This window comes from Mobula hypostoma, chromosome 26, assembly GCF_963921235.1.
Source record: "Mobula hypostoma chromosome 26, sMobHyp1.1, whole genome shotgun sequence".
Taxonomy (NCBI): domain Eukaryota; kingdom Metazoa; phylum Chordata; class Chondrichthyes; order Myliobatiformes; family Myliobatidae; genus Mobula; species Mobula hypostoma.
Genome location: NC_086122.1, coordinates 37,009,234 through 37,035,500, shown reverse-complemented (window position 1 = coordinate 37,035,500; position 26,267 = coordinate 37,009,234). Strand labels below are relative to the sequence as shown.

The following is a 26,267-nucleotide window of genomic DNA, read 5'->3' as shown; positions in this document are numbered from 1 at the left end:
GAGCTTGAAGTTTTCAGCTCTCAATCTTCCAAACTTCCATTCCAAATCTCTCATCGTATTTCCCCAACCTTGCAAGACTTGGCTACCTTCTTCACTCCAGCTGGTTATACTCCCTTTCAGTTCTATGTGGACCATTCTTCAGCCCCTGCTAATCTTGAATCAGCTCCTTTTTGCCCATAATCTACTGGATTTTCACATGGCACTTTGTGTAAGTTCTAGATATCCATCCATAGGAATTAATTACCATCTCCATCCACACCATTACTGTCAGTAATTTCGTCTTCTTTGTTCAGCTCCTGGGTCTCCTTGTATCACCTGATTTACCAGGCTCTGGTAAGCACCAGGCTAGCCCTATTGGCCTGGCTCTTGGCTGCTGAGAATTCCACCTCACATTTCTGTTCCTCCCCTTTCTGCTGGGCAGTCTTAAAGTAGGCCCTCCGTTATCATCTTCCTTGGATGGCTGCTCTCAGTGTCTCCTCTTCCTCTTCTTTTGTGCTGGGGTGACAAGCTGCTGGTACTTGGCCTCTTTGTAGGGAATTCACTGAGATCAGCTTGTGAAGTCCATGTTGGATTGGTAGGGGGTGCAAGAGAGTTAACCATCAACAACTAAGAAGGCTTATTTCACACTGTGTGGCAAGTGCCTCAGTCACATCTGACAGACATCCTCTCCCAGCTGTGTTCCCACCCCCAAGGTCCGTAGTGGACAACATCTGCCTAAGCTTCTTTGACAAACCTGGATGGAGAGAGTCAAGGTTTACCAAGGTTTACATCCACTGTAGGTCTGGGCCAAAGGATAACACTGGGAAGAACCTAATGTGCAGCTCTTCCAACATGGTTGCTTACAGGACCAGAGGTAGGTAGAATTGGCTCTCTCACCCCTGCCTTTGCCCTCAGATCCAGCTTAAGAGGACTACTTTACTTTTGTGTTGGTTGATCTAGACGTGCAGCATCAAGAAGATATTGAGTTGGAGCAGGGACGGATGAGCCTCATTGGCATCTCAATTCCTTGTCCCAAGATACTGATCGAGTGATGGGTCATGACAGGACTTGGTCTATTCTTCGGGTGAAAGCTTCATCCTCCACTTCCTGGAGCATGGAGATCACCCTCCAAGATCTCAGAACCATGAGGTGGTTGAGGGGACAGAGGAGAGCCAGGGCACCTTCACCAGGTGACAACTCCTCGCCGATCAAAGAACTCTCACAGACAGGTTGAAATGAAGGCTTCCTGCACCGGATCATTCTATGATCCTCTAACCAGATGATCAGATAGTTAAATCAAGAAAGATATCGTTGACAACAAAATGAAATTTAATGCAAGAGAAAGATATAATGGATACTGGAGATATGAATAATAAATGTCATATTAGAAGAAATTTAATGATGTTTGAACTACATTAGGCTGCAGGCTGAGGAAGAGGAACATTGACAGGTAATGCATCAAACAAAGGCAGCTGCAACGTGAGGGTAATCCTTAGACTGCTCAATATGAGTTGAATACAATTGACTGCCGAGGACATCTATTAAGATTCAGTGAGACACATGCATGGCAAAGTAACCACACTAAGGCTTGAACAAAATATGAACAACCAGCAGTATTATCTTCCTTAATTCATTCATTTATTTATTTAGACCAGGAGTTCCCAACATGTTTAATGCCGTGGACTAAGACTCTGAAGCAAGGGGTCCGTGGATTCCATGTTCGGAACCCCTGATTTAGAGATACAACATGGAATAGCTCAACACCGTCCAGCAATCCGCCTGTATAATCCTAGCCTACTCACAGGACAATTCACAATGACCAAGTAACTTACTAACCAGTAAATATCTAGACTGTGGGAGGAAACAGGAGCAGCCAGAGGAAATCCCATGCGGTCACGGGGAGAAGGTACAGACAGCACCCGAATTGAACTCTGAACTCCGATGCCCCGTGCTGTAAGAGGGTTGCATGACCCTGTTGCACTACCATGGCACCCCAGAACTATATCTTGAGAAATTCAATAAAAAGCTGCTTATTGTCTGCCTTCTTGGCCTTGACAAAAGGATGAGAATCCAGTGAAAAAAAGGATGCTTAGAGGCGCGTATCTGAATTGGTTATGCTAGGTCAGCTGAGCATTTGAAGGATCTGAGACACGGAGAGCTGCATCACTTTTAATTCTGTCTTTGGGTAATTCAACAAAGATCATCTCTGGGATGTTGATCAGGTTAGGTTCAAATCCCCAAAACCAACACATCACCCAAAGGTAGAGCTGCGAAGGATGCAGCTGCTGAGTTGTTTGGACAAGGTGAACAAAATGCAGGAAGCTACAGCACATAGCTTTGGTTGGGTGGTGGGGTGGAGATAGATCTCTTCTAAAGGAGGGTAGGATGCTCCTTCCCTCCACCAGCCTACAGGTTACCCTTTAGCAAGATGTATCACCCACTTAGACCCCAGATCACGATTAAATAAAGCCATGGGAGCAGGTGGTGGAGGTTGTGTGAGCTTCTGGTGCATATTACAAGTGCTGGTTTCACGACTACTGATGCCAGGCAGACAATCTCTGAAGAGCATTGAAAATGGCTGGGGTCACCTGTCTTGTAAAGACACTGCCCAGAAGAAAGCAATAGCAAACCACTTCTGTAAAAAATTTGCTTGGAACGACCATGGTCATGGAAAGACCACGATCACCTACATCATTCGACATGGCACATAACAATGGTGAAGGTGTACAGAAGGTGTAGCAACAAGATGTAAGTTAGCAGATTTGTTCAGTGAAGTTTAACAAAAGCTCAATGAGTCTAGAACAAATATCCCATGATAATATTGCTTTTACTCTTAGCTTGTATTAAGTGAGTCAAGATAAACAATATAGATAGTGCCTTAGGAATATGGGGTCACTAGCTGGAGATACAGTGGGATACAGGGGCCCATGTCATACAACACGGCACGTAGGAGGATGATGGCATCTCATGGCGACTCCTTTGTTTGCATCTTCAGAAACAGCTGTATTTCTACCTTTGATATCTCTTTTTTTCCTTTTCGCGGTTCTTTTGAAGACCTTGACCTTGCTGCGTTCACCAGCAACTTTGATGTATGTTTCCTGGAGTTACACGCTGACTTCAGTTCTTTGTGGAAATGGGACCTGCTCTCGGGGCCTCACGACTGAACACTTTTTGATAGCCAAGAATGTGCCCTGGAGGACCAGTGCACGTTCAGTGTGCCGGATATTCGTGGCTCAGGAGGTGGGCAGATTCGAGGTCGGTGCTGCCGCTACCTGATGCATTGTGGGAGAAGATCGTAAGCAGCGAGCTAGCTGCTGACTGTGTGACCAGAGACCCAAGTTCTTTGGGCACAGAGCTCGGAAGAAGCAATGCAACAGACTTTTAACACTGTAAGTCCTTGAGGTGCTTTGTTATGTCTTCCCTCTCGCTGTGAAATGGGGACATCTCTTTTTCCCTCATTAGGGAGAGAGAGAGAGCCTGTGGTATGTCAAATTACGCGGTGAATGAGTAATCTTTGGGGTACTGCAAGTCTGTGCCTTTATTATTGCTTTGCTGCATGCTTGAGTGCTCGGTGAGGGGTGCCAATGCTTTGCTGCTGCTTACATGTGGGAAGGGGGAGCTGGGGGAGGAGCGGCAACTTTGGGGTTCTAACATTTAACTGTCGTTCATTCTTTGGAGCACTCCTCTGTTTTCGTGGATGTCTGCAAAGAAGAAGAATTTCAGGATGTATATTGTATACATTTCCCTGACGTTAAATGTACCTATTGAAAACCTATTGATAACGAATGAACATAGATTTGGAAGCTGAATGACTAAATGGAAATGTCGCTTCATCCAGTGTTTACAGTTCAGGAACATTGCTGGGGAATATTGGACATTATTTACATGTTTAGGGACATCTCAGTAACCAAGCTGCATTTTGCGGAGAGTCAGTTCTTCCTGATCAAAAAGGTAAGTGAAATCTGACCTTGGTGCATTTGCACGTCAACAATCAGATTTAAGCTAAGCTCAGAGTTGTGTGAAATATTCACATTCCTTGTAGAACATTAATCAAGGTGCACTGAATTGTCAATTTGTAAGAATTAATTTGGTCTCTGTTCTACTTGTAGCCTATTAGATAAATAGCCAAGAATCTCAATGCTCCAACCAATTCATGGTAATGACCTCTCTCATGTACACTTCTAATGACAACTCTTTAACTCTTCGTTAACTTTCTTACTAGAACTGAACATATCTCCCAGCAGGGAGACACAGTGAGCAGGTCTCTGGCAGTGACTTTGGTGCTGTGGCTCAGAAGAGCAGAGAGGTGAAGAAGACTGAAGTGTTGATAGGAGATTCTTTAGTCAGAGGCACAGAGATGAAGTTCTGTGGGGGCGATAGAGACATTGGGATGTTATGTTGCCTCCCTGGAGCCAGGATTAGGAATGTCTCAGATCAGGTTCCTGACATTCTCAAGGGCGAGGGTGAACAACCAGAGGTCTTGATAAATATTGGCACCAATGACAAGGTGAGGAGGTCCTGAAGAGGGATTTTAGGGAACCAGGCAGAAAGCTGAGAAACAGGACCTCCATCCAGGATGGTAATCCCTGGACTGCTGCCTGTGCCACGTGTCATTGAGGGTAAGAATAGGCAGGTGAATACATGGTGCAGGGGGCATGGGTTCAGATTTATGGATCAACGGGATCTCTTCTGGGGAAAGAATGACCTGTACAAAACGCACGGGTTACACCTGAACCTGAGGGGATGCAATATTCTTGTGGGCTGGTTGGCTATAGTTGTTTGAATAGTTTTAAACTAGTTTGGCAGGGCGATGGGAACCGAATGATAATGCTGAAGAGGTGGTAGTTGGTTTACAAACAGAGGCGATGTGTAGTGAGACTCCTAGCAAGGAAAGACTGATGATAGGGCAAAATTGCTGTCAACAGGATGAGTTGCAACGTAAAAGGTGGAAAAAATCGAAAGGAGTGAATACAGGACTAATACAGGACTTGAATGCAGTGTTGGTAAAAAATGAAATGAAATTATTAGGAAAAGGTGACATAATGTCAGAAGGTGTTGAATTGTTGTGGATGGAACTAAGAAACTGCAAGGTTAAAAGATCCTGATGGGAGTTATATACAGACCCCCAAACAGTAATAAGGCTGTGGTCTACAAATTACAAAAGGCCTTTGACAAAATGCCAAACATGAGGCTGCTTAGCAAGCTGTGAGCCCATGTTATTACCGGAAGGATTCTAGCATTGAGAAAGCAGTGGCTGATTGGGAGGAGGCAAAGAAAGGGAATAAAGGGAGCCTTTTCTGGTTGGTTGCCGGTGACTAGTGGTGTTCCGCAAGGGTCTGCGTTGGCACCAATACTTTTTACGTTATATGACAATAACTTGGATGATGGAATTGATGACCTTGTTGCAAATTTTGCAGATGATACAAAGACAGGTGGAGGGGCAGGTAGTTCTGAGGAAGAAGAGAGGCTACAGAAGGACTTAGTCAGATTAGGAGAATGGGCAAAGAACTGGCAATTAGAATATAATGTCAGGAAGCATAATGTCATGCACTTTGGTAGAAGAAATGAAAGGGTTGACGATTTTCTAAATGGAGAGAAAATACAAAATTCTGAGATGCAAAGGGGCTTGGGAGTCCTTGTGCAGGATTCCCTGAAGGTTAATTTGTAGGTTGAGTCTGTGGTGAGGAAAGCAAATGCAACGTAAGCATTCATTTCAAGAGGACTGGAAGATAAAAGCAACGGTGTAATATTGAGACACTATAAAGCACTAGTGAGGCCTCATTTGGAGTATTGTGAGCTGGTTTTGGCCCCTTATCTTAGAAAGGATGAACTAATACTGGAGAGGGTTCAAAGAAGGTTCGCAAAAGTGATTCCAGGATTGAATGACATGTCAGACAAAGTGTGGTTGATGGTCCTGGGCCTGTATTCACTGGAATTCAGAATAGTGAGGGGTGACTGAATTGAATCCTATCGAACAGTGAAAAGTCTTGATACTGTGGATATGGAGCAGACGTTTCCTATGGAAGTAGTGGCTAAGATCAGAGGTCAAAGCCTCAGAATAGAGGGGCATCCTTTTAGAATGGAGATGAGGAGGAGTTTCTTTAGTCAGAGAGTGGTGAATCTGTGGAATTCTTTACCACAGGCAGCTGAAGAGGCTAAATCTTTATGTATATTTAAGGCAGAGGTTGATAGATCCTTGATTGGTCAGGGTATGAAGGAATATGAGAGGAAGACAGGAGATTGGAGCTGAGAGGGAAAACGGATCAGACATGATGAAATGGCAGAGCACCCGATGGGCCGAATGGCCTATTTCTGCTCCTTTATCCTATGGTCTTTTAGTCTTATTTACTCTATACTCTGATCAAAGATTGTTAGCACCCATGACTCAGAGTCAGAGGATTATAATTTAAACCCAACTCGAGAGTTTAAGCATGTCGTTCAGTGAAATCAGTCAATCCCAAGACTGTTGGAATTAATTGATGTCAGCATCTGGTTTTATGTCATTGGTGAAATCATTCTGAAGTGATCGACCTCACATCTCCTCTTCACTGATCTATACAGGTTAGACCATAAGGCAGAAGGCAGAGGAGCTGTATTAGGCCATCCAGCATGTCATGTCTGTTCCACCATTCAATCACAGCTGATTTATGTTCTCCTGCCTTCTCACTGTAGCCTTTGAATTTTATAGTTGTTACTTTTGTAACTGAAAAACATAAAAACTAATTCAAAGGAAAACACCGAACCGAGAATAACAAGCCTAGCTTCATTTTTACTTTAAGCGAGGCATGCGTGTATCACTTGGTGACAAAATGACGTATGCCATTTGTGTACTTTTATATACAGCTCCCAAAGCATTATGTAAGCAACAAAGAAGGCTAATCAAATTATTTTCAATATTACTCAAATATTTCTGAAATATTAAATACAAAATATTCCTCCCTGCTTGACTGTAAACTCCAAAGACTTAAGGCTGTGAAAACAACCTCAGGTTCAGGTGCCTTGTCTGTGGAGGAGGTAGGACTTGACTCTGAGAATGCAGGAAGTGCTTCTGACAGCTCTGGACACCTTTTCCTCCTTTTCTCAGATTTTCTGTCTTGATCTGCTTCGATCCTTGCTTCTCTTCCAGTTCTGTTTCTTTGTCTCTCTCTATCCCACTCTTGTTCCTTGATCCCACTCAAACTCTTGTTCCCACTGTCTTCTTTCTCACATTCTGTTTTTCTCGCTCATGCCCTTTATTTCATCTCCCATTTTCAACTTCCTGTCTTTTTTTTCTTGGCTTTTCCTTTTTCTTCTTCTCGTTTCATTTGCGTAACTCTGAATTTGCCTATTTCTCAAGAAATTAATTCTCCTTTATCCTCTTCCATGTCCATAGCACTTATGTCATCCTCCTCTATTTTACTCTTTATCCTTTCTAAGACATATATTTTGATTTTGGGAAGGTGCATTTAGTTCAGTGGAATATGCTCTTACTAATCCCTCTATTGTTCCCTGTACAATCTGAACTCTCTTCTTGGTTTCCTCATCCACAACATCATCTGACAAATCTTCTGTTATCGTATCTCCATTGACTCCCTTCTTTTTGGCCTTCCCATCATCAGGCTGGGCTTTGGTCTTTGCATGTACTTCTATGATCAGCTTTTTGTCTCTCACTTGAAGTTCATGCAATAACTTTAATGCATGCAGAGTAGATTCTGATTCTTCATATGCACTAAAGCCAAATGCTCGCAATTTTCCTGAAGCGCCTTGAACACTTTACAGGTTAAAACCAAGCCATATTTCACAAGTAACTGCCTGATTAACATCAGAAGCTTTCTCAGGTATGTCGCCTGCAAAAACTGTTGTAGTCAGACCACCACTTTCATCAGTTTCTCAATTCCTCTGAGCAGTATGGTCCTTCCTTGGTCTGATTTGCATTTTAGTCAGGAGCCAGGGGCACAGACGTTGGCACCAACACCTGTTTGCCCTCTGGTACAGCATGAAGACAGCTGTGGCATCATCCAATATCTTTTTTAAACTACTTTCAGTTGATTTTTAAGTCATATTGCTGATGTATTGTTAGTTTTCACATTGTAAACCTGAAGACTACCCCGTCCTGTATAATTCTCATTATTATCAGATTTTTCACCAACAGCTTGAAGATTAGTATTCTTTTTGAACTGCAACTTGACTTTATAACTTTATCTCTTCTCTGTGCAGTCCATTTATCTTTGTCTGCCTGATATGCTCTTTGTATGTGTCCTACTTTGTTACATTCTCGGCAAGTTTTCCTTTAAATCTGCATTGATCTGGCTTACATGAGCACCTGCCAAATTGGTAACACCATTTGTTCAGCCTGGCAGGTTTTTGTTTAGACATTGCAATTTTGTACACACTCACTTTCATTTCTGACTACAACTCAATTGCATCTCTGCAGTTTCTATGAATACAGCTATTTCAACTTTTCGTTTAAATGTGAGTTGTGCTTCAGTTCAGAGCCATTGTTGAATGTTTTCTTGTAAGTTTTCACAAGCTAAACAATCTCTCGATGAATCATTAAGCCCATTACCAAATGGACAATACTCAGATAATCTCTTCAATTCACCCATGTATGCTGAAATGCACTTCCCTTCCTTTTGATTCTACTTATAAGATATAGGAGAAGAAGTAGGCCATTTGGCCCATCGAGTCTGCTCTGCCGTTCAATCATGGGCTGATCCAATTCTTCCAGTCATTTCCACTCCCCTGCCTTCACCCCATACCCTTTGATGCCCCGGCTAATCAAGAACCTATCTATCTCTGCCTTAAATACAACCAATGACTTGGCCTCCACAGCCACTTGTGGCAACAAATTTCACAGATTTACCACCCTCTGGCTAAAGTAATTTCTCCACATCTCCTTTCTAAAAGGATATCCTTCAATCCTGAAGTCATGACCTCTTGTCCTAGAATCCCCTACTAGGGGAAATAACTTTGCCATACCTAATCTGTTCAGGCCTTTTAACATTCGGAATGTTTCTATGAGATCCCCCCTCATTCTCCTGAACTCCAGGGGATACAGCCCAAGAGCTGCCAGATGTTCCTCATACAGTAACCCTTTCATTCCTGGAATCATTTCAGTGAATCTTCTCTACACCCTCTCCAATGTCAGTATATCTTTTCTAAAATAAGGAGCCCAAAACTGCACACAATACTCCAAGTGTGGTCTCTTGAGTATCTTATATGAAACCAAAAGTGTTCTGCAGTCAACAATGGTTTCAGTTCCAAGTGTCCCTGAATTACTTTCACAATCTCAGCAAAGCTAATTTTGGCTGGTTTGGTTGGGGCCATCAAACTTCTAAGCAAACTATATGCTGTTAAACCCAATGCACTCAACAAAACTAATACTCATTTCTCATTGGCTATTTCATTTGCTTTACAATACTGCACAATTTGCTGAGTATACTACATGAGCCAGTCATTCATTTTGCAATGGAACAAGGCTATCTTTCCAGTGTATTCAGCCATGTCTGCTTTTTTAAAATTTATTATTATCTGCTGGTACTCACTGTCTATGAACCCATGAATTTGTCCATTTCCTGACTTTTTTAAAGCTTAACTGTGCCTCTCCCTACAAAGAAGCACATACTGCACCGTTTTTTCACTTGACCGTTTCTTGCTGTGCTTTTTTTTAACTCGAACTTCTCGCTGCTCTCCAACAGGTAGATAATCATTTTCAGATTCATTTTACAAATACCTCATCGCCACTGTTATGTTTTGTAACTCTAAACCATAAAAACTAATTAAGAGGAAAACATACAGGCAGGAATAATGAGTCTAACTTATTTTTAACTTAAGCAAGGCATGCATGTATGTTGTGGTGGTGTAATGACATGTGTCATTTATGTACTTTTACACATAATCCTCAATGGATTATGGAAACAACAAAGAATGCTTAATTGAACAACATATTTACAATATTATTCAAATATTACTAAACTATTAAAACACTAAAGTATTCCTATATGTTCTCTATTTATTTCAGGTGACCCCAATGTTGTCTGTTTGGGTAACAGAAGTTCACAAATCGCAACCTTACATCTGAAATGTGAAATGAAATTTGTTTTCACGGAACTTAATGTGGAAAAAAGAAAATAAATAAAACCCGCATTTCTTGACATATGCGCAGATGGCATAATTTGGCATTACAGAAAGTCACAACACAGATTGGAACACACACCCAAAATGCTGGAGGAACTCAGCAAATCAGGCAGCATCAGTATAGGGGAGCAAACAATGGACGTTTTGGACTGAGACCCAAAACGTTGACTGTTTATTCCCCTGTATTGATGCTGGCCGAATTGCTAAGTTCCTTCAGGGTTGTGTGTGTGTGTGTGTGTGTGTGTGTGTGTGTGTGTGTGTGTGTGTGTGTGTGTGTGTGTGTGTGTGTGTGTGTGTGTGTGTGTGTGTGTGTGTGTGTGTGTGTGTGTGTGTGTGTGTGTGTGTGTGTTACTCAATATTTCCAGCATGAGCAGAATCTCTTGTGTTTATTCTGAAGAATGTAAGCTCCACTAACACAGGGGTCATCTGTACTAATCTAGATAATCCAACTAAATTTCTGGGCTGAGTTTTCCTAGAACTGTATCTCAGACTATGAGGTGACAGCTTCTATGGTCTTTTGGGGTGTTGGTGGACAATAGTATGAGAAGAAAGTTGCCTTTTATTATGCTTTTCGTGTTTTTAATCCTGCCCTTGTGGTCCCATTGGTACAGTAAAACTCGCTGGACTGCACTTTCTCTTTTCAATTGTTGGAAACATGTGTGAGGTCTCTTTATAATGCGAGTTGTTCTGTTCTGACCCTGCCTTGCTTGTGTACTATGAAAATTTCTGGATGTTTGGAGAATTTATTAACTTCAGTGCACCAAACCTGACCCCATACATAATGATAGATGTTGTATGTGGCAATTACAATCCGTGGTATAAATGTTCTTCGAATAGTTTTGGTGGTTATTTGATCATGTCTTAATACTCGAGCGGGTCAGGCAGGACATTTCTAGTGTGTATTTTTCCTTTGCCTTGAGATACTGCTGTTTTTATTCAGTTTCTCTTTGGAGATTGCAACTTCATAAAACTCTGGCTAGGCCATATCTGGGGTAGTGCATACAGTTCTGGTTGCCCCACTATAGGAAGGATGTGGAGGCTTTGGAGAGGGTGCAGAAGAGGCTTACCAGGAGGCTGTCTGGTGTAGAGGGCATGTGCTATCATGAGAGGCTGGATAAGCTTAGGTTCTATTCTCTGGAGTGACGGAGACTGAGGGGAGATCTGATAGAGGTTTATAAGATTATGAGAGGCATAGATAGACTAGACAGGGATGATTTTTTCCTCAGGGTAGAAATGTCTAATACCAGAGGGCATGCATTGAAGATGAGGGGGGTAGGTTCAGAGGAGATGTGAAGGGTTTTTTTTGCTCAGAGTCACGGATGCCTTGAATGTTCTGCCTAGTATAGCGGTAGAGGCAAATATATTAAAAGCTTTTAAGAGACGCTTGGATAGTCACATGGATGTAAGGAAGATGGAGGGATATGGATATGGTTGAGGTCGGAGGGATTAGCATCTGGGTGTTTTTGATTTGCTTTTTAGCTGGTTCAGTACAACATTGTGGGCTGAATGGCCTGTTCCCGTGCGGTACTCTTCTATGTTCTGAGACTAAATGATTATACTGGGAGGCACAGAGGAAGGATGTTGAGCTGTGGCTGGGACAGACTCAATGGTCCATTCCGCTCGGGTGCAAGTTGTTATTTTTACAATACTGTCCTTGTCATTTTACTTTTCTATGCTTACTTGCATTTTTCTATAATCACCTATCTACCCGTATGCACAATTGATTAGTAAATCTTCCAGTAATTATAGTACAGATTATTCTATATTTATTCAGAAGCTTCTCAAATCTCAGTTTATTTCGTGCAGTAGTTGTCATACTGCTGTAACCTGGCTATTTTATAGTTTAATTGTTATCACTGGAATTTCTTTTGTCTCCGGTCTGAGGGTGAGATGACCACAACTTCTTTTTCTTTGTCTTTTCTTTGTTCTTGTAACACTTAATAAAACAGCCAAAACCACTAAATTTTATGCCTCGTTCTTGACTTCCAAAGAACCGCAGATCAATATTGCCAGATCCAACGGGCCCAGGTGGCGTCCCGGGACGGGTTCTCTGGGCCTGTGCAAGCGAGCTAGCTGGAGTGTTTGCTGACAGCTTCAACTGCTCCTTGCTTCAGTCTAAGATCCCCTCCTGTTTTAAGAAGGCAAAGATAATCCCGGTGCCGAAGAAGAGCAAGGTGGCACGCCTGAATGACTATCGACCTGTGGCTCTGACATCAATTGCTATGAAGTGCTTCGAGGGATTGGTTATGGCACACATCAACCACAGCCTGCCGGTCAACCTCGACGCTTTGCATTTTGCCTACTGGAGCAACAGGTCAATGGCAGATGCCATCTCTCTGGTCCAACATTCCTCCTCAGAACACCTGGAGAATAAAGACGCATACGTAAGGCTCCTTTTCATTGACTACAGCTCTGCCTTTAATACCATTATTCCAAATAAACTGATTCCTAAGCTCTGGAACCTGGGCCTTAGCACTCAGATCTGCAGCTGGATCTTCAACTTCCTCACAGACAGGACCCAGGCTGTAAAAATAGGGAACAAGCTCTCCTCTACAATCACTCTGAGCACCGGTGCCCCACAAGGCTGTGTACTCAGCCCCCTGCTGTACTCACTATACACCCATGATTGTGTAGCAAAGTTTCCATCAAACTCAATATATAAGTTTGCTGATGACACAACAATTGTAAGCCGTATCTTGGGTAATGCTGAGTTTGAGTACAGAGAGGAAATTAAGAACCTGGTGACATGGTGCGAAGACAATAACCTATCCCTCAACATCAGCAAGACGAAGGAATTGGTTGTTGACTTCAGAAGGAGTAGCGGACCGCACGATCCAATTTACATTGGTGGTGTGCAAGTGGAACAGGTCAAAAGCTTTAAGTTCCTCAGGGTCAGTATCACAAATGACCTGACTTGGTCCAACCAAGCAGAGTTCACTGCCAAGGCCCACCAGCACCTTCATTTCCTGAGAAAATTAAAGAAATTTAGCCTGTCCCCTAAAACCCTCACTAATTTTTATAGATGCACTGTAGAAAGCATTCTTCTAGGGTGCATCACAACCTGGTATGGAAGTTGTCCTGTCCAAGACCGGCAGAAGCTGTAGAAGATCGTGAACACGGCACAGCACATCACACAAACCAATCTTCCGTCCTTGGACCGCACGCTGTCGGAGCAGTGCTGCCAGGATAATCAAGGACACGACCCACCCAGCCAACACAATTTTCGTCCCTCTTCCCTCCGGGAGAAGGCTCAGGAGCTTGAAGACTCGTACGGCCAGATTTGGGAACAGCTTCTTTCCAACTGTGATCAAATTCTGTTTGTTTTATCAGTTGAACAGAGGTTTGTAATAGAGATTTCTGCTCATCCTTCTTTGAAAATTGGTGTTAAAAGTATTTACTGAATATCTTACAGCCTGGAACAGGAAGTATTTTCTTCCTGTGCACTAATGCCTTCCACCTAGGATTCAAGATTGTTTGTGATTTCCTGTACACCGTGTAAGGAGAACAAAATAATTGTTACTCTGGATCTGATGCAGCATAAAAGATAAAGAACATCTTCTTCTTCTTCATGTGCCTTGTGTGTTACATGCTTGGGCGATCATGGCTTTCCACATTGAACAATCCCATGCAGCGCCAATGATATCTCGATAAAGAACATAATAATATTAATATTAATAACAACAACAAACACAATAAATATAAATACATAAGATAGCTTATATATATATATAGATTGAATGTGTCCATAAAGTGATGATAAAGTTATGCCATAGACCAATTTCCCCAAGGATCAATAAAGTATGACTATGACTATAACTATGACTATGACTAAGACTATGCTGTCTACTAACGGAAAATAATAAAGTAGTGGTGGAGTTAGTGGATGGAGCTGTTGATCAGCCTTACTACTCGGGGAAAGTAACAGTTTTTGAGTCTGGTGGTCCTGGCATATCATAGATGGCACGTAGCCTCCTCCCTGATGGGAGTGGAACAGACAGTCCATGAGCAGGGTGGGTGGGATCCTTTGTGATGTTACGGGCCTTTTTCCGGCTCCATTTGGTATATATGTCCTTGATGGCAGGTAGTGACGCATTGATTTTTTTTTACTTAAAAAAAAAATCAACAAATGATGAGTGTCTATCATAATAATTTCCATGATATTATGGGGATGAATAAATTGCAAGCTAAGTTTTCAGAGGGAAGGGATAATTTGTTCCCAACCACATCTTTAGAAATTGCAAAGTTTTTAATTACCAGTAATGGTCTAATTCATACTAACATATTCAGGAACAAATCTCCTGGGTATTTTCAGTGTAGAATGCTATAACATCAGAAAAGTTCTTCTGGGAATTATAAGGCATGGTAAATTATTGTCCAAGGTTTTTCCAAGAAACAGCCCTTTTGATTAAATTGACTGAGAACATAATGTGAGGGCTGTCTTGGGCAACACATTTTCTAAGATTGATTATATTACCTGAATGACATCTTTCTCAGGTCACTTCTGTTCAAATGTTTTCAGTGATTGGAAAATGTTCTTTTTGCTCATTACATTTTCACTGTGGCCAATCCGGACTTTTGCAAGATAATCAGAATTCTACATGGTTTGTACTGTGAGGCTCAAGTGTATGTGAGAAAAACAACTTTGACACTGCAGACCTGGTTTAATAAATAGCTTTTGAACAATGGATTTAAAGCTGATTTATTGAATTATTGGCATCTTGCTGTTGATATAGCTGACTTGAAGTTTGCTTTCAAAATGATAAAACTTTGGCATAATCCCCAGGAACATCTCTGGGCTTTGGTGTGATTTATCTCACCTGATTTCTACTAGTAAAGGATATTTTATCTCAAGTCACTAACGCTCTTAGCTATACAGAGGCCAGTAGAGGGACTGCTTCCTGAAAACAGGAGCAAAACTTGAATTAACCCCAAGCCATTAGAAAAGGGAGTTGAATAATTAACAGCATTGCTGAAGAGTGGGCCAAATATCCAACTGGAAATATGGAATAATATTATGCAGGTGGCTAGAGACAAGGATGATTAAGAGCATCTTTTAAAGCAATGGTTGTAGAGTTGCTGAGATGTTACAAAACAATTGTTAGCTCTGAATAATGAAAGAAGCAAGCTTAGAAGAAAATCCTGAAGATCCAATGAATAACTCAATGATTCAAAGTACATTTGTTATCAAAGTATGTATGCAGTCTACAATCCTGAGATTTACCTTCCCCACAGTCAGCCACGAAACAGAGAAAATCAAAGAAGACCATGAACTCGTTCAAAGATAAACATCAAACGTGCAAAAAAAACAAATTACGCAAAAAAAAACCAAAAACACAAAATTGAAAGAGTCCCAGCATATTCAGTTCAGAAACAAGAGAAAATCTGCAAATGCTGGAAGTCCACGCAACACACACAAAGTGCTAGAGGAACTCAACAGGTCAGGCAGCATCTATGGGAAAAGGTACAGTCGGCATTTCGGCACGAAACGTTGACCGTACTTTTCTCCATGGTTATTTAGTTCAGCTCAGATTAACTGCAGGCTGCCCTGATTAGAATTGCTCAAAATAGCAACAAAATAAGGAACTATCAGAAGCCAGAAACACCTCACAATGTGAACGACTGAGTCCAATCCAAAACTGCGTCGATTAAACCTTGCCCAAGACCCAGAAATCCAACACCATCCTCCAAACGTATCGAGGGAAAGACACCATTTGGACACAGGGACCTTCTCCAGGAGCATCAAGCAAGAGGGTGGTATATGGTGCCAGACAGCCCCTTATCTTCCGCGCATGCCTTGATGATTTCAATCTTCCTTGGCACTCTAATCAGTGACAACTTGAGTCTTTAGAGTTAGGTAAGTTTGCTATTCATCTGAGTAAAACAGCATCTGCTTCTCTGAGACAGTCTTGAATACTATATGTTTTCTTTAATTAAGTTAAAATGAGCCCTTCTTTGTGAAGGCAGTTATTTCAGGTTGTTTGTAATCCTAGGAGTGGAGGCTAAAACTGAATCTCAGAGGTACTCAGCCCACGGCCAGCACCGTGTTGCGTGGTATCTGTTACTAAACTGAATGTGTATCTTACTATCACAAAGGTGAGAAGCCACACACACAAAATGCTGGATGCTGCAGCATGTCGGGCAGCATCTGTGTGTAACTCTTGCACTGTGCTGATATACGAGCTTGGACCGATAGCTAACTCAGCCCACAGCCATGGGACCCAGCAGTGAGCAAGCCATCCATATAAACAATATTTGCCTAGGGTCAGTATGATTTGGGGTTCAACCAGACATGAAAATTCGGGTATTCCAATTAACGGAACCTTGATTTGAATGAATGCTGTGTAAATACTACCCATACACAATTATCAGCCAACAAGAAATAACAGATTGTACACTGTATACAATTATAAAGAAAATATATTTGCCAATTTCAGCTTTAGCAAACAGTTAATAAGAAAAGAAAGAAAAGAAAAGGTCCCATTACAGTTAAACCAGTCCAATGTGCACCTAAACGCTGGAGCTCATAATAGAGTATTTGGGTACATACCTCTTACACACGCATTGGACCCATGGTCTGCGTGAAAACACCGACCACATTTTCAAACTGCCCTCAAAGATCACCTCAAGTAAACTGGTTCTCTCTCAGGGGTACTGGCCCTTCCTCCCTGGAGCCATTCATCTGACAAAGCATTTCCTGCAATGGGGACTCTCCTTTCAAAGGCATTCTGCAGAATCTTCCCTTCTGTCTCACTCTGCATCTCCCGGCAAAAGTCCCCAAACCAGACTACCGTCCTTCAGAAACCTCTCTCCACCCCTTTCTCCCTAGAACCTTGTCCAGGTCCCACCATCCTAATTGGCTGACACATCATTCCTAAGTTGAACAACAGGCCCTCTTACCATTCACCAAAATCAAAACATTCTACCAGCAGGATGCACTGCTTTGGCAAAAAAACCTGCTAAAATTAAATACCTCCAGGATAGCAGTAGAAACCTTAACCAGGGCATTCTGAAGGTCAAGACATCAAAAGTGGCACAAAGTTCATGGAGTACTGCCCTTCTATTGCTTCTGAGAAACAGATGATACAGCTAGCACCTTAAGCATTGTAAAGGTAGCATCAATGACGTTGCTACAAAATCCTCTCAATCTACTTGCAGGACTATCCCAAAGCCATTGTCGGAGATGGAGATCCTACTTAGACTCAGTTGGTTCTTATTGTTTGTATGCCCAGTGACAGGCTGAATGACAAGATATTTTGCTCAGACTCAAGAGACCGGAAATGCTGGAGCAACAATCTGCTGGAGGAACTCTGTTCATGACTGTCTCTCTTATTCTCTCCTTCTCACTCATTGTTCCCGGAGGAAGCTATCTGATTTGAGTGATCTCTTTCTCTCCCTCAATGCTGTGGGAGGATGGTACCGGAATCCCGGGTCTTGTGCAAGGTTTAGTCGATGCGGTTTGTGGGTTGGACTCTGTAGTTCACATTATGATTTGTTTCTGGTTTCTAGTCACTCTTTTTTTTTGTTGCTGTTTTGGGCAGCCTTGAAACTGGGATGGCCTGCAGATAATGAACACTGAGCTAAACTGTATATGCCTGGTCCCTTTCTTCAATTTTGAGTTTTTTTGCTCATTTTTTTGTTGCCATTTGTGCAATTTGTTTTTTTTTGTAAGGGGGAGGTTGATGTTTTTTCTTTGGATGGGTTCTATGATTTTTCTTTATTTCAAGGATGTCTGTGGGGAAGAAGAACCTCAGGGTTGCATACTTCGATATAAATCAACTTTGAATATTTGAACAACATCCGTGGGAGGAAAGGAAACAGCAACATTTCGGGTTGAAACCCTGTACCAGGACTGGAGAAATGGGGAAGGAACATTCATTGAGAGCACACAGGTAGCAGTGTAGATGCTCTCAAGCCACCCAAGTGTGCCAGAGTCTGCAGAAACCACGTTGGACCCAGAAGTGAATTCAAAACCCAGCGCTTGAACAGAAGCAAATCATCCGTGATCCCAAGGGGATTGTCAAAGAACAGGATGATGATTCTTAAAGGATTATAAATACATAAATGGATTCATTAAAAAACATATCTTTAGATGGTCACCAGAAATCTTGAGATATTATCCTGGTGCTGGTGGTAGGCAGTACATTTGAGATTTGACCAAAATCCAATTTTAGCTTCCATTTCCAGAACAGCAAACAACCTGAAATAACTGCCTTTAGGAAAAAGGCTGATTTTAGTTTTCCTGAAGGAAACATATCATCTTGTACAAAGCCTTTGTGAGACCACACCTGGAGTATTGTGTGCAGTTTTGGTCCCCTAATCTGAGGAAAGACATCCTTGCCATAGAGGGGGTACAAAGAAGGTTCACCAGATTGATTCCTGGGATGACAGGACTTTCATATGATGAAAGACTGGATCGACTAGGCCTATACTTGTTGGAATTTAGAAGATTGAGGGGGAATCTGATTGAAACGTATAAAATTCTAAAGGGATTGGACAGGCTAGATGCAGGAAGATTGTTCCCGATGTTGGGGAAGTCCAGAACCAGGGGTCACAGTTTGAGGATAAAGGGGAAGCCTTTTAGGACCGAGATGAGGAAAAACTTCTTCACACAGAGAGTGGTGAATCTGTGGAATTCTCTGCCACAGGAAACAGTTGAGGCCAGTTCATTGGCTATAGTTAAGAGGGAGTTAGATATGGCCCTTGTGGCTAAAGGGATCAGGGGGTATGGGGAGAAGGCAGGTATAGGGTTCTGAGTTGGATGATCAGCCATGATCATACTGAATGGTGGTGCAGGCTCGAAGGGCCGAATGGCCTACTCCTGCACCTATTTTCTATGTTTCTATGTTTCTATATTTCTTCAAGAACATCTCAAAGAAGCAAGTGCTTTTTTTTTTACACAGATCAGAAGCAGAGGCGCATCGAGAAACTGCAATGCCATTGAGATAGGTGAACAATTCTCCTACTTCAGGTGATTTGGGTTGTGGGCTATGATTTTGCCCAGGCAATGAGAAGATCAGAAATGCCTATTCAACCCTTTCCATCCTTCAGTGACTCGTGAACCTGCATTCACCCTTCCTTGGTCTGCCTTCAAAACCTTTCTCCGGCAAATATACTGAACTAAGCTTTAAAAAACATAATTGCTTTTGCAAACATAACCTGTTGGAGGAAGCATTTTTTTTACATTCCACCATCTACCAAGTGATAAAAGCTTTTAATATTTCATTGCAGAATTTCCTCATTGTAATTTCAAGAATGTGATCTCAACTCTCTGAGTCTCGGTACATTAACCTGAAGTTATTAGAACAGGTACTTGAGACTCCAATTTTAAACTTTAATCAGAACATGTAGAAGTCAAGTTTTTGCTGATATTTTTCAATGATTCCAGCTCAAAGAGCTATTATACCTTCACATAATGGTGTTCGTGCCCACAGATACACAGTTCCTACCTTAAACAAAAGAAACTGTTAGTGGGAGGACATTTTAATCCTTATTTCTCCCACAGGCAATCACTCGCAATTCCTCAAGCAGGTTCTTACAAAATGTGTTTAATTGAATACTTTGAGTAGCTTCAATACTAACTGTACATGTGAGGCAGGCCCATAAGGCAAGGAACACAATTTCTCTTTTATGAAATGTAATATTTTGATTAATAACACCTCATTTATAAAACCTTGGTGCTCAGCACATTTCAGACAGCCAAACCTTATCCACCAGCTCCCCACTTTGAAAAGACAAATGCTTGTCAAGAAACTTATTTTAAGTAATGTTGACATCAGAATAAAAGGAGAAAACATGCTAAAATGATAAAATATGCCAGAGTCAGCAGACTATTTCAGAAACAGCCACTGGGAATCTTTGGATGACATCTTACCAATTATTACTGTAAAAGAGATTTGAAAATGCATCTACAGATGATCTCTATCAACCTGAAAAATTCAGACTGAGGACAAAATAAGATAACTTCAATTTTAAAATATGGTTGCTTCTTGCTTTTCTTTTCTTACCTTCTGAAAGGAGCCTAATCCCTAAGAAAGATGTTACTATCACCAAGCTGAGGCATTTAAGAGGAAAGGGAGATACCTTGAGAACATTATTAGAATTGACGGATTACTTTTAGGTAAGTGTATTAAATGTTGCGGAGTGTACTTGGATGGATTAGGTTTGGATGTGTTTGGAAGGGTGTGAATTTTATTTAGAAAACTGATAAATACAAATTTCACTTCCCACTTCCAGAGAAAGCACTTCAATTGTTATTAATCGGAATTAATTCACAAGCTGACCACTGTTCTATCAAAGTTCAATAGTTCAAAGTAAATTTATTATCAAAGTACGGATATGTCACCATATACAACCCTGAGATTCATTTTCTTGTGGGCATTCACAATAAAACAAAGAAATACTATAGAATCAATAAAAAAAGACTGACAAGGGGACAATGTGCAAAAGACGATAATCAGAGCAAATACAAACAAAAGCAGATAATAGTGATATTAAATAAATAACACTGAGAACATGAGTTATAGCTTCCTAGAAAGTGAGTCCATAGGTTGTGGAATCAGTTCAGTGTGAAGCGAGTGATATTATCCCTTCTGGTTCAGGAGCCTGATGGTTGAGGTTTAATAAATATTCCTGAATCTGGTGGTGTGGAATCTAAGGCTCCTGTCCCTCCTTCCCAATGGCAACAGTGAGAAGAGAGAAGGTCTGGATTGCTGGGTAGGCAGGATATCCTTGATGATGGATGCTACTTTCTTGGGGCTACGCTCCTTGTAAATGTACTCAAAACGATGAAGAGGGCTTTGTCCATGATGGACTGGGCTGTATCCAGCACTTTTTGTGGGCTTTTCCATTCCTTTTGGTTTGGTTCCTCCATACCAGGTCATGACGCGACCAGTCAGGGTACTCTCCACTGTGCATCTATAGAAGTTTGTCAAAGGTTTAGATGCCATGCCAAATCTGTGCAAACTTCTGAGAAAAAGTCTGTGGAGGTCACCTTTATGTTTTTGTCAAATACTTATGAAAGTAATACACTGTTTAATGAACACAATGATTGAAAGCAGGAAAAAATTATTACTGATTTAGATGTTTTTTTAAATGTTAATAGGTGATTACATAAAACCTTTAATGGTATATTGTCAGTGAACTCCCATTATTCTCCAGCAGGGCTATTCTGCACCAACTTTGCTGGAGTTTATGGGGTCACTGTGAGATCAGCTCATTTTTATAGTCAGGTTACCCGTTCTGGGCATAATTCAGAACTATTTCAAAATCAGAATCAGGTTTAATATCACTGGCAAATATTGTGAAATTTGTTGTTTCCCAGCAGCAGTATATTGCAGTACATAATAATTACAAACTATAAATTACAATAAGAGGTACTATATGTATAGTTAAATTTTAAAAGTAATGCTAAAGATGTTCATGGGTTCATTGTCCATTCAGAAATCTGACAGCGGAAGCACTGTGTGTGAGCCTTGAGGCTCCTTGATGGTAGCAATGAGAAAGAGGGCATGTCCTTAATGATGCAGGCTACCTTTTCGAGGCATCACCTTATGAAGGTGTCCTGGATGCTGGGGAGGCTGGTGCCCATGATGGAGCTGGCTGAGTTTACAACTTTCTGCAGCTTTTTACTGATCCTGTGCGGTGGCCCCTCCGTATCGGATGGTGATGCAGCCAGTTAGAATGCTCACCACGGTACATCTGTGGAAATTTGTGAGTGTCTTCTGTGAAGATATGACTGACTTTGGGGAAAATTCTGGGGTTCTCTAATGAGCCCAAGTGAGCCTCAAGCCTGCCAATTTAACTGTTTTCTCTCAAGAAATAACTGCGCCAATAGTTACCACACGGAAGAAGTAGTGAATAGTGGCACTCTCTGTCTGTCATGAATGAAAAGATTGTGCTCAATTGTCAGGCAAAACAAATCGCCAGGAGGGGAAGGATTTGCTGTATAATGCGATATGAGGTATGACATGGGCATCAATCAAAATCAGTAACAACATGGAGTAAAGCTGGTCTGATGATAGCAGCTGTGACATTCTGAAACAAACTACTCGAAATTCAGCGTGTCAACTTGATACAGTGATTCTATAGTGATTTACTGTACTCCAAAAAATGTGCAAAGTGTGACGGGAATGGGCGTTCTGGGGCTTTGATGTTCTTTCATTCATTCTACGGGGTTTCTTGTTTTATGGATGTCTGTGAGGAGTACGAATTTCATGTTGTATGCTGTATACATTCTCTGATACTAAATGAGCCTTAAATATGGTAGCACCATAAGAATATTAGATCAGAATTAAGCCATTTGGCCCATCAGGTCTGCTCTGCCATTCCATCATGGCAGATTTATTATTCCTCTCAGCTCCATTCTCCTTCTTTCTCCCCATAACCTTTGATGCCCTGACTAATCAAGAACCTATCAACCTCCCTTTAAATACCGCCAATGATTTGGCTCCACAGTTGTCTGTGGCAATAAATTCCTCAGATTCATTGCCCTCTGACTAAAGAAATTGCTCCACATCTCTGTTGTGATGTGAGAAAACGTGATGGGCCGCCCGGTTTCTTTATTACCTGTTTATCACTGTTTCATTTTACAGGTTTTCAATAAATTAATTGGAATTCTTGACCCAATTAATCTGAACCAGCTGCAACACTTCGCTCTGCAAGAAGACAGACAGAAAATTGTAGCCTAGATATTCAATCTCATTACCCCATTCTTTCAAGTTCATGTTTAATTGTCATTCAACAACATACAGGAATACAGTCAAACAAAACAGCGTTTTTCTGCGGCCAAGGTGCGATACACAGTACCAACAGTCACACACAGCACACAGCACACAGAGAAACATAGTTACAAAAAAATACAAAAATACATCATATGGCCAAGGTTCCTGAGTGTTATGGCCTGTAGATTGATGGTGCATGGGATATTGTCCTGGAGCCATGTTTCTGCAAGAACAAGCCGCAGCAGTTCCTCGTCTCGCGCAGGTGCCGCTGCAGACACAATCTAGCTTGTCTTCTACTGAGCAAACACTAGAGGCAGCACCAGTGGGAGGAGCCAGCTTGGAATTCAGTCAGCTCCAATTTCTCCTTCCTTGGCGGCCGCAACAGGGGACCCCAAAGCACATGGACTTCGTCTGTGAAACATCTGAGCCAATGCGTAATTAAATATTGACTTAATCTAGATTGAAATTTGTTAATGACTATTGTTGGGACATTCCATGCCACTCCAGAAATGCAACTAGGCATTCTCCAGAGTGATTCATCCCTGTATATTTGATGCAATCAAATGAGTGACATCAGTCATGTACTTGTTCACTCTTGCAATGTTGTGGGTCCTTATGCAACAGTGCTTTTGGATCATTATAGTAGAAAATCGTCCCAGATGCAACCAATCTTAGGCATCCTGGGACAACTGTATTTCAATAATGTCAATTATAATAAATCCTATGTCCAACTCTGATTCCTCAAGTGCATCATTACATTGAGTTCATTTCCAGCGCTCTCATCTGCCAATCTAACTCTGGGCTCCGAAGTTAACCCCTCTCAGATGTTCACTTCGCTGACTCTTGGACAAAAATATCTTCTCCCAAAATTCTGGGCCCAACGTTGTTTCCTAATAGCATATTTTGTATGAGTAATTGCCAATCCTTCAGTGGGGAATGAGGCCCTGGGCACACATGGCTGCTGGAGAACTGCCAAGTTCAAAGTTTGATCTTTTTTTCACAACCTTGAAGCCTTCCAAAGCCCTTCACCACCAATGAAGGACTTCTATCACAATAGAAACTGCAGCTGCAGATTTGCACAAGGGAAGTTTTCATAAGAAGGATGATAAGCATATTTTTTGGTTCAATAGCTTTTAATGCTTTATCTGAACAGTAACCATGGCTATGTGAATTCTTTCTTATACCTCTCTGAAATTGATCCATAGATCTTTATTCTTAAGCATCCAAATAGATTTTGATTGTTAGCTGGAATAAGAAATCTGGTCAGTAGTATAACCTGTCATTTTGTCAAGACCCAAAATAGCTCTCTAGTGATCAGAACCACCATGTAGCTCCTTAGTTAAAATTAAATTTGCCTTAATTAAACATGTAAATTGTTCTAATACAATTAATGTATGCTTTCATAAAACTCTGTTTTGGCTGCATTTCAAAGTTCAAAATGCATTTATTATCAAAGAATGTGTATTTTATATAACCTTGGGATTCATCTCCTTACAGGCAGCCATGAAACAATGTGCAGAGAGAAAAGAAAATTGTGCAAATGTGGCGATCCACTTTCTGGCACCCACGAACCGGCTCACGAAACAGCGCGCGCAGGCAGAGGGCCGGCACCAAAAAGGGCGCCAGGCCATCTTCACCAGCAGGGGGAAAATCCCGTGCGCAGAAAGGGTCTGGGAATATGCATTCCCCACAGTAGTCCCGCCCAGGGAGGGCGGGAACGGGAAGGCTTTAAAGCGGGCCGCGAAGTTTGAATAAATCTCTTTCATCGCAACTCTAACTCACCGACTCCATGTGGTTATTCTAGCGCTGTGTGTAGCACATCGCTACAATTGGTGACCCCGACGGCCCAAACGATATTTGGACCAGAGATGACCGACGCTGCATCTGTTCACGCAGTTTCGTTAAAACTGCCAAGCTTCTGGACGCTGCGACCCCATTTATGGTTCGAACAAGCAGAAGCACAATTCCACATTCGGCAGATAACCTCAGAGTCGGCTCGCTACTACTACGTGCTGAGCTCCCTCGACCAGGAGACTGCTGCACAAGTTGAGGAGTTTATACAGTCGCCCCCGGAGGACGGCAAATACACAGCATTCAAAGCCCTGCTCATAAGGACTTTCGGACTCTCACGGCGTGAACGAGCACGCCGCTTAATGCACCTGGATGGTTTGGGAGACAGGCCGCCGTCAGCATTAATGAACAAGATGCTGGCCCTAGCTGAAGGACACAAACCCTGCCTCATGTTTGAGCAGGCGTTCCTAGAACAACTGCCCGAGGACATATGCCTGCTGCTGTCCGACGCAGATTTCAGCAACCCCCGGGAGGTGGCGGCCCGAGCAGATGTGCTGTGGAATGCCAGGAAAGAGAGAGGGGCATCCGTCGCACAGATCACCAAGCCACGTGCCCAACGACAGACCAGACCGGGCCCGGCAGCAGAGCCTACAAAACCTGGCGACGGGAGTGAGGAGCCCAACGAACAATGGTGTTTCTACCACCAGCGGTGGGGCACGGAGGCCCGCCGCTGCAGACCGCCCTGCAAATTCCCTGGAAACGCCAGGGCCCAGCCGCCGCTGATGGCTACGGTGGCTGGCCATCAGGACCGCCTCCTGTACGTCTGGGACAAGCAGTCGGGACGCCGCTTTTTGGTCGACACCGGAGCGGAGATCAGCGTCTTACCTCCAACGAGTTACGACACCCGCAACAGAGAACCGGGACCCACCCTGAGGGCCGCTAATGGCAGCACAATACGAACCTACGGCACCCGCACGGTGCGGCTACAGTTCAGCTCCAGCCGGTTCACGTAGGACTTCACACTGGCTGCCATGGCCCAACCACTGCTGGGGGCAGATTTTCTACGAGCCCACAGCCTGCTGGTCGACTTGCAAGGGAAGCGATTAGTCCACGCCAAGACTTTTCAAACGTTCTCCCTGGGTGAAGCACAGTTGTCAGCCCCACACCTGGACTCCATCACGCTGTCCGACGATGAATTCACCAGTGTCCTGGCGGATTTCCCATCAGTACTGACACCGCAGTTCACGGCAGCCATGCCCAGACACGGAGTACAGCACCACATCCCGACCCAGGGACCACCCCTCCACGCCCGTGCTCAAAGGCTTCCCCCGGACAAGCTCCGACTGGCGAAGGAGGAGTTCAAGAAGATGGAGGAATTAGGGATCATACGACGGTCCGACAGCCCATGGGCCTCCCCCCTTCACATGGTGCCCAAGGCAACGGGGGGCTGGAGACCATGCGGTGACTACTGCAGACTGAACGAGGCTACAACGCCAGACCGCTACCCTGTGCCGCACATTCAAGACTTTGCAGCAAACCTACACGGCGCAAGGATCTTTTCCAAGGTAGACCTCGTCCGGGGATACCATCAAATCCCTGTACATCCGGACGACATCCCCAAAACAGCACTTATCACCCCGTTCGGACTTTTCGAATTCCCCC

The 26,267-nt window shown here is 42.7% G+C and overlaps 1 protein-coding gene across 3 annotated transcripts in view; it reads left to right on the top strand.

Moving 5' to 3' along the window:
* LOC134338085 (uncharacterized) overlaps nucleotides 1-25,618 on the top strand; it is a 37,755-nt gene extending 12,137 nt beyond the window's left edge. For 2 of the 3 annotated variants that reach the window (XR_010016136.1, XR_010016135.1), the window contains exon 2: nucleotides 9,980-12,619. Coding sequence is in view for 1 of the 3 variants with exons in the window: in XM_063033620.1 (XP_062889690.1) it covers nucleotides 24,683-25,618 (936 nt within the window). In the remaining 2 variants the exon portion in view is untranslated. Of the gene's footprint in view, nucleotides 1-9,979; nucleotides 12,620-24,311 lie in introns of those variants that run through there. The other variant, XM_063033620.1, reaches the window with a different exon arrangement.
* The last annotated feature ends 649 nt before the right edge of the window (nucleotides 25,619-26,267 follow it).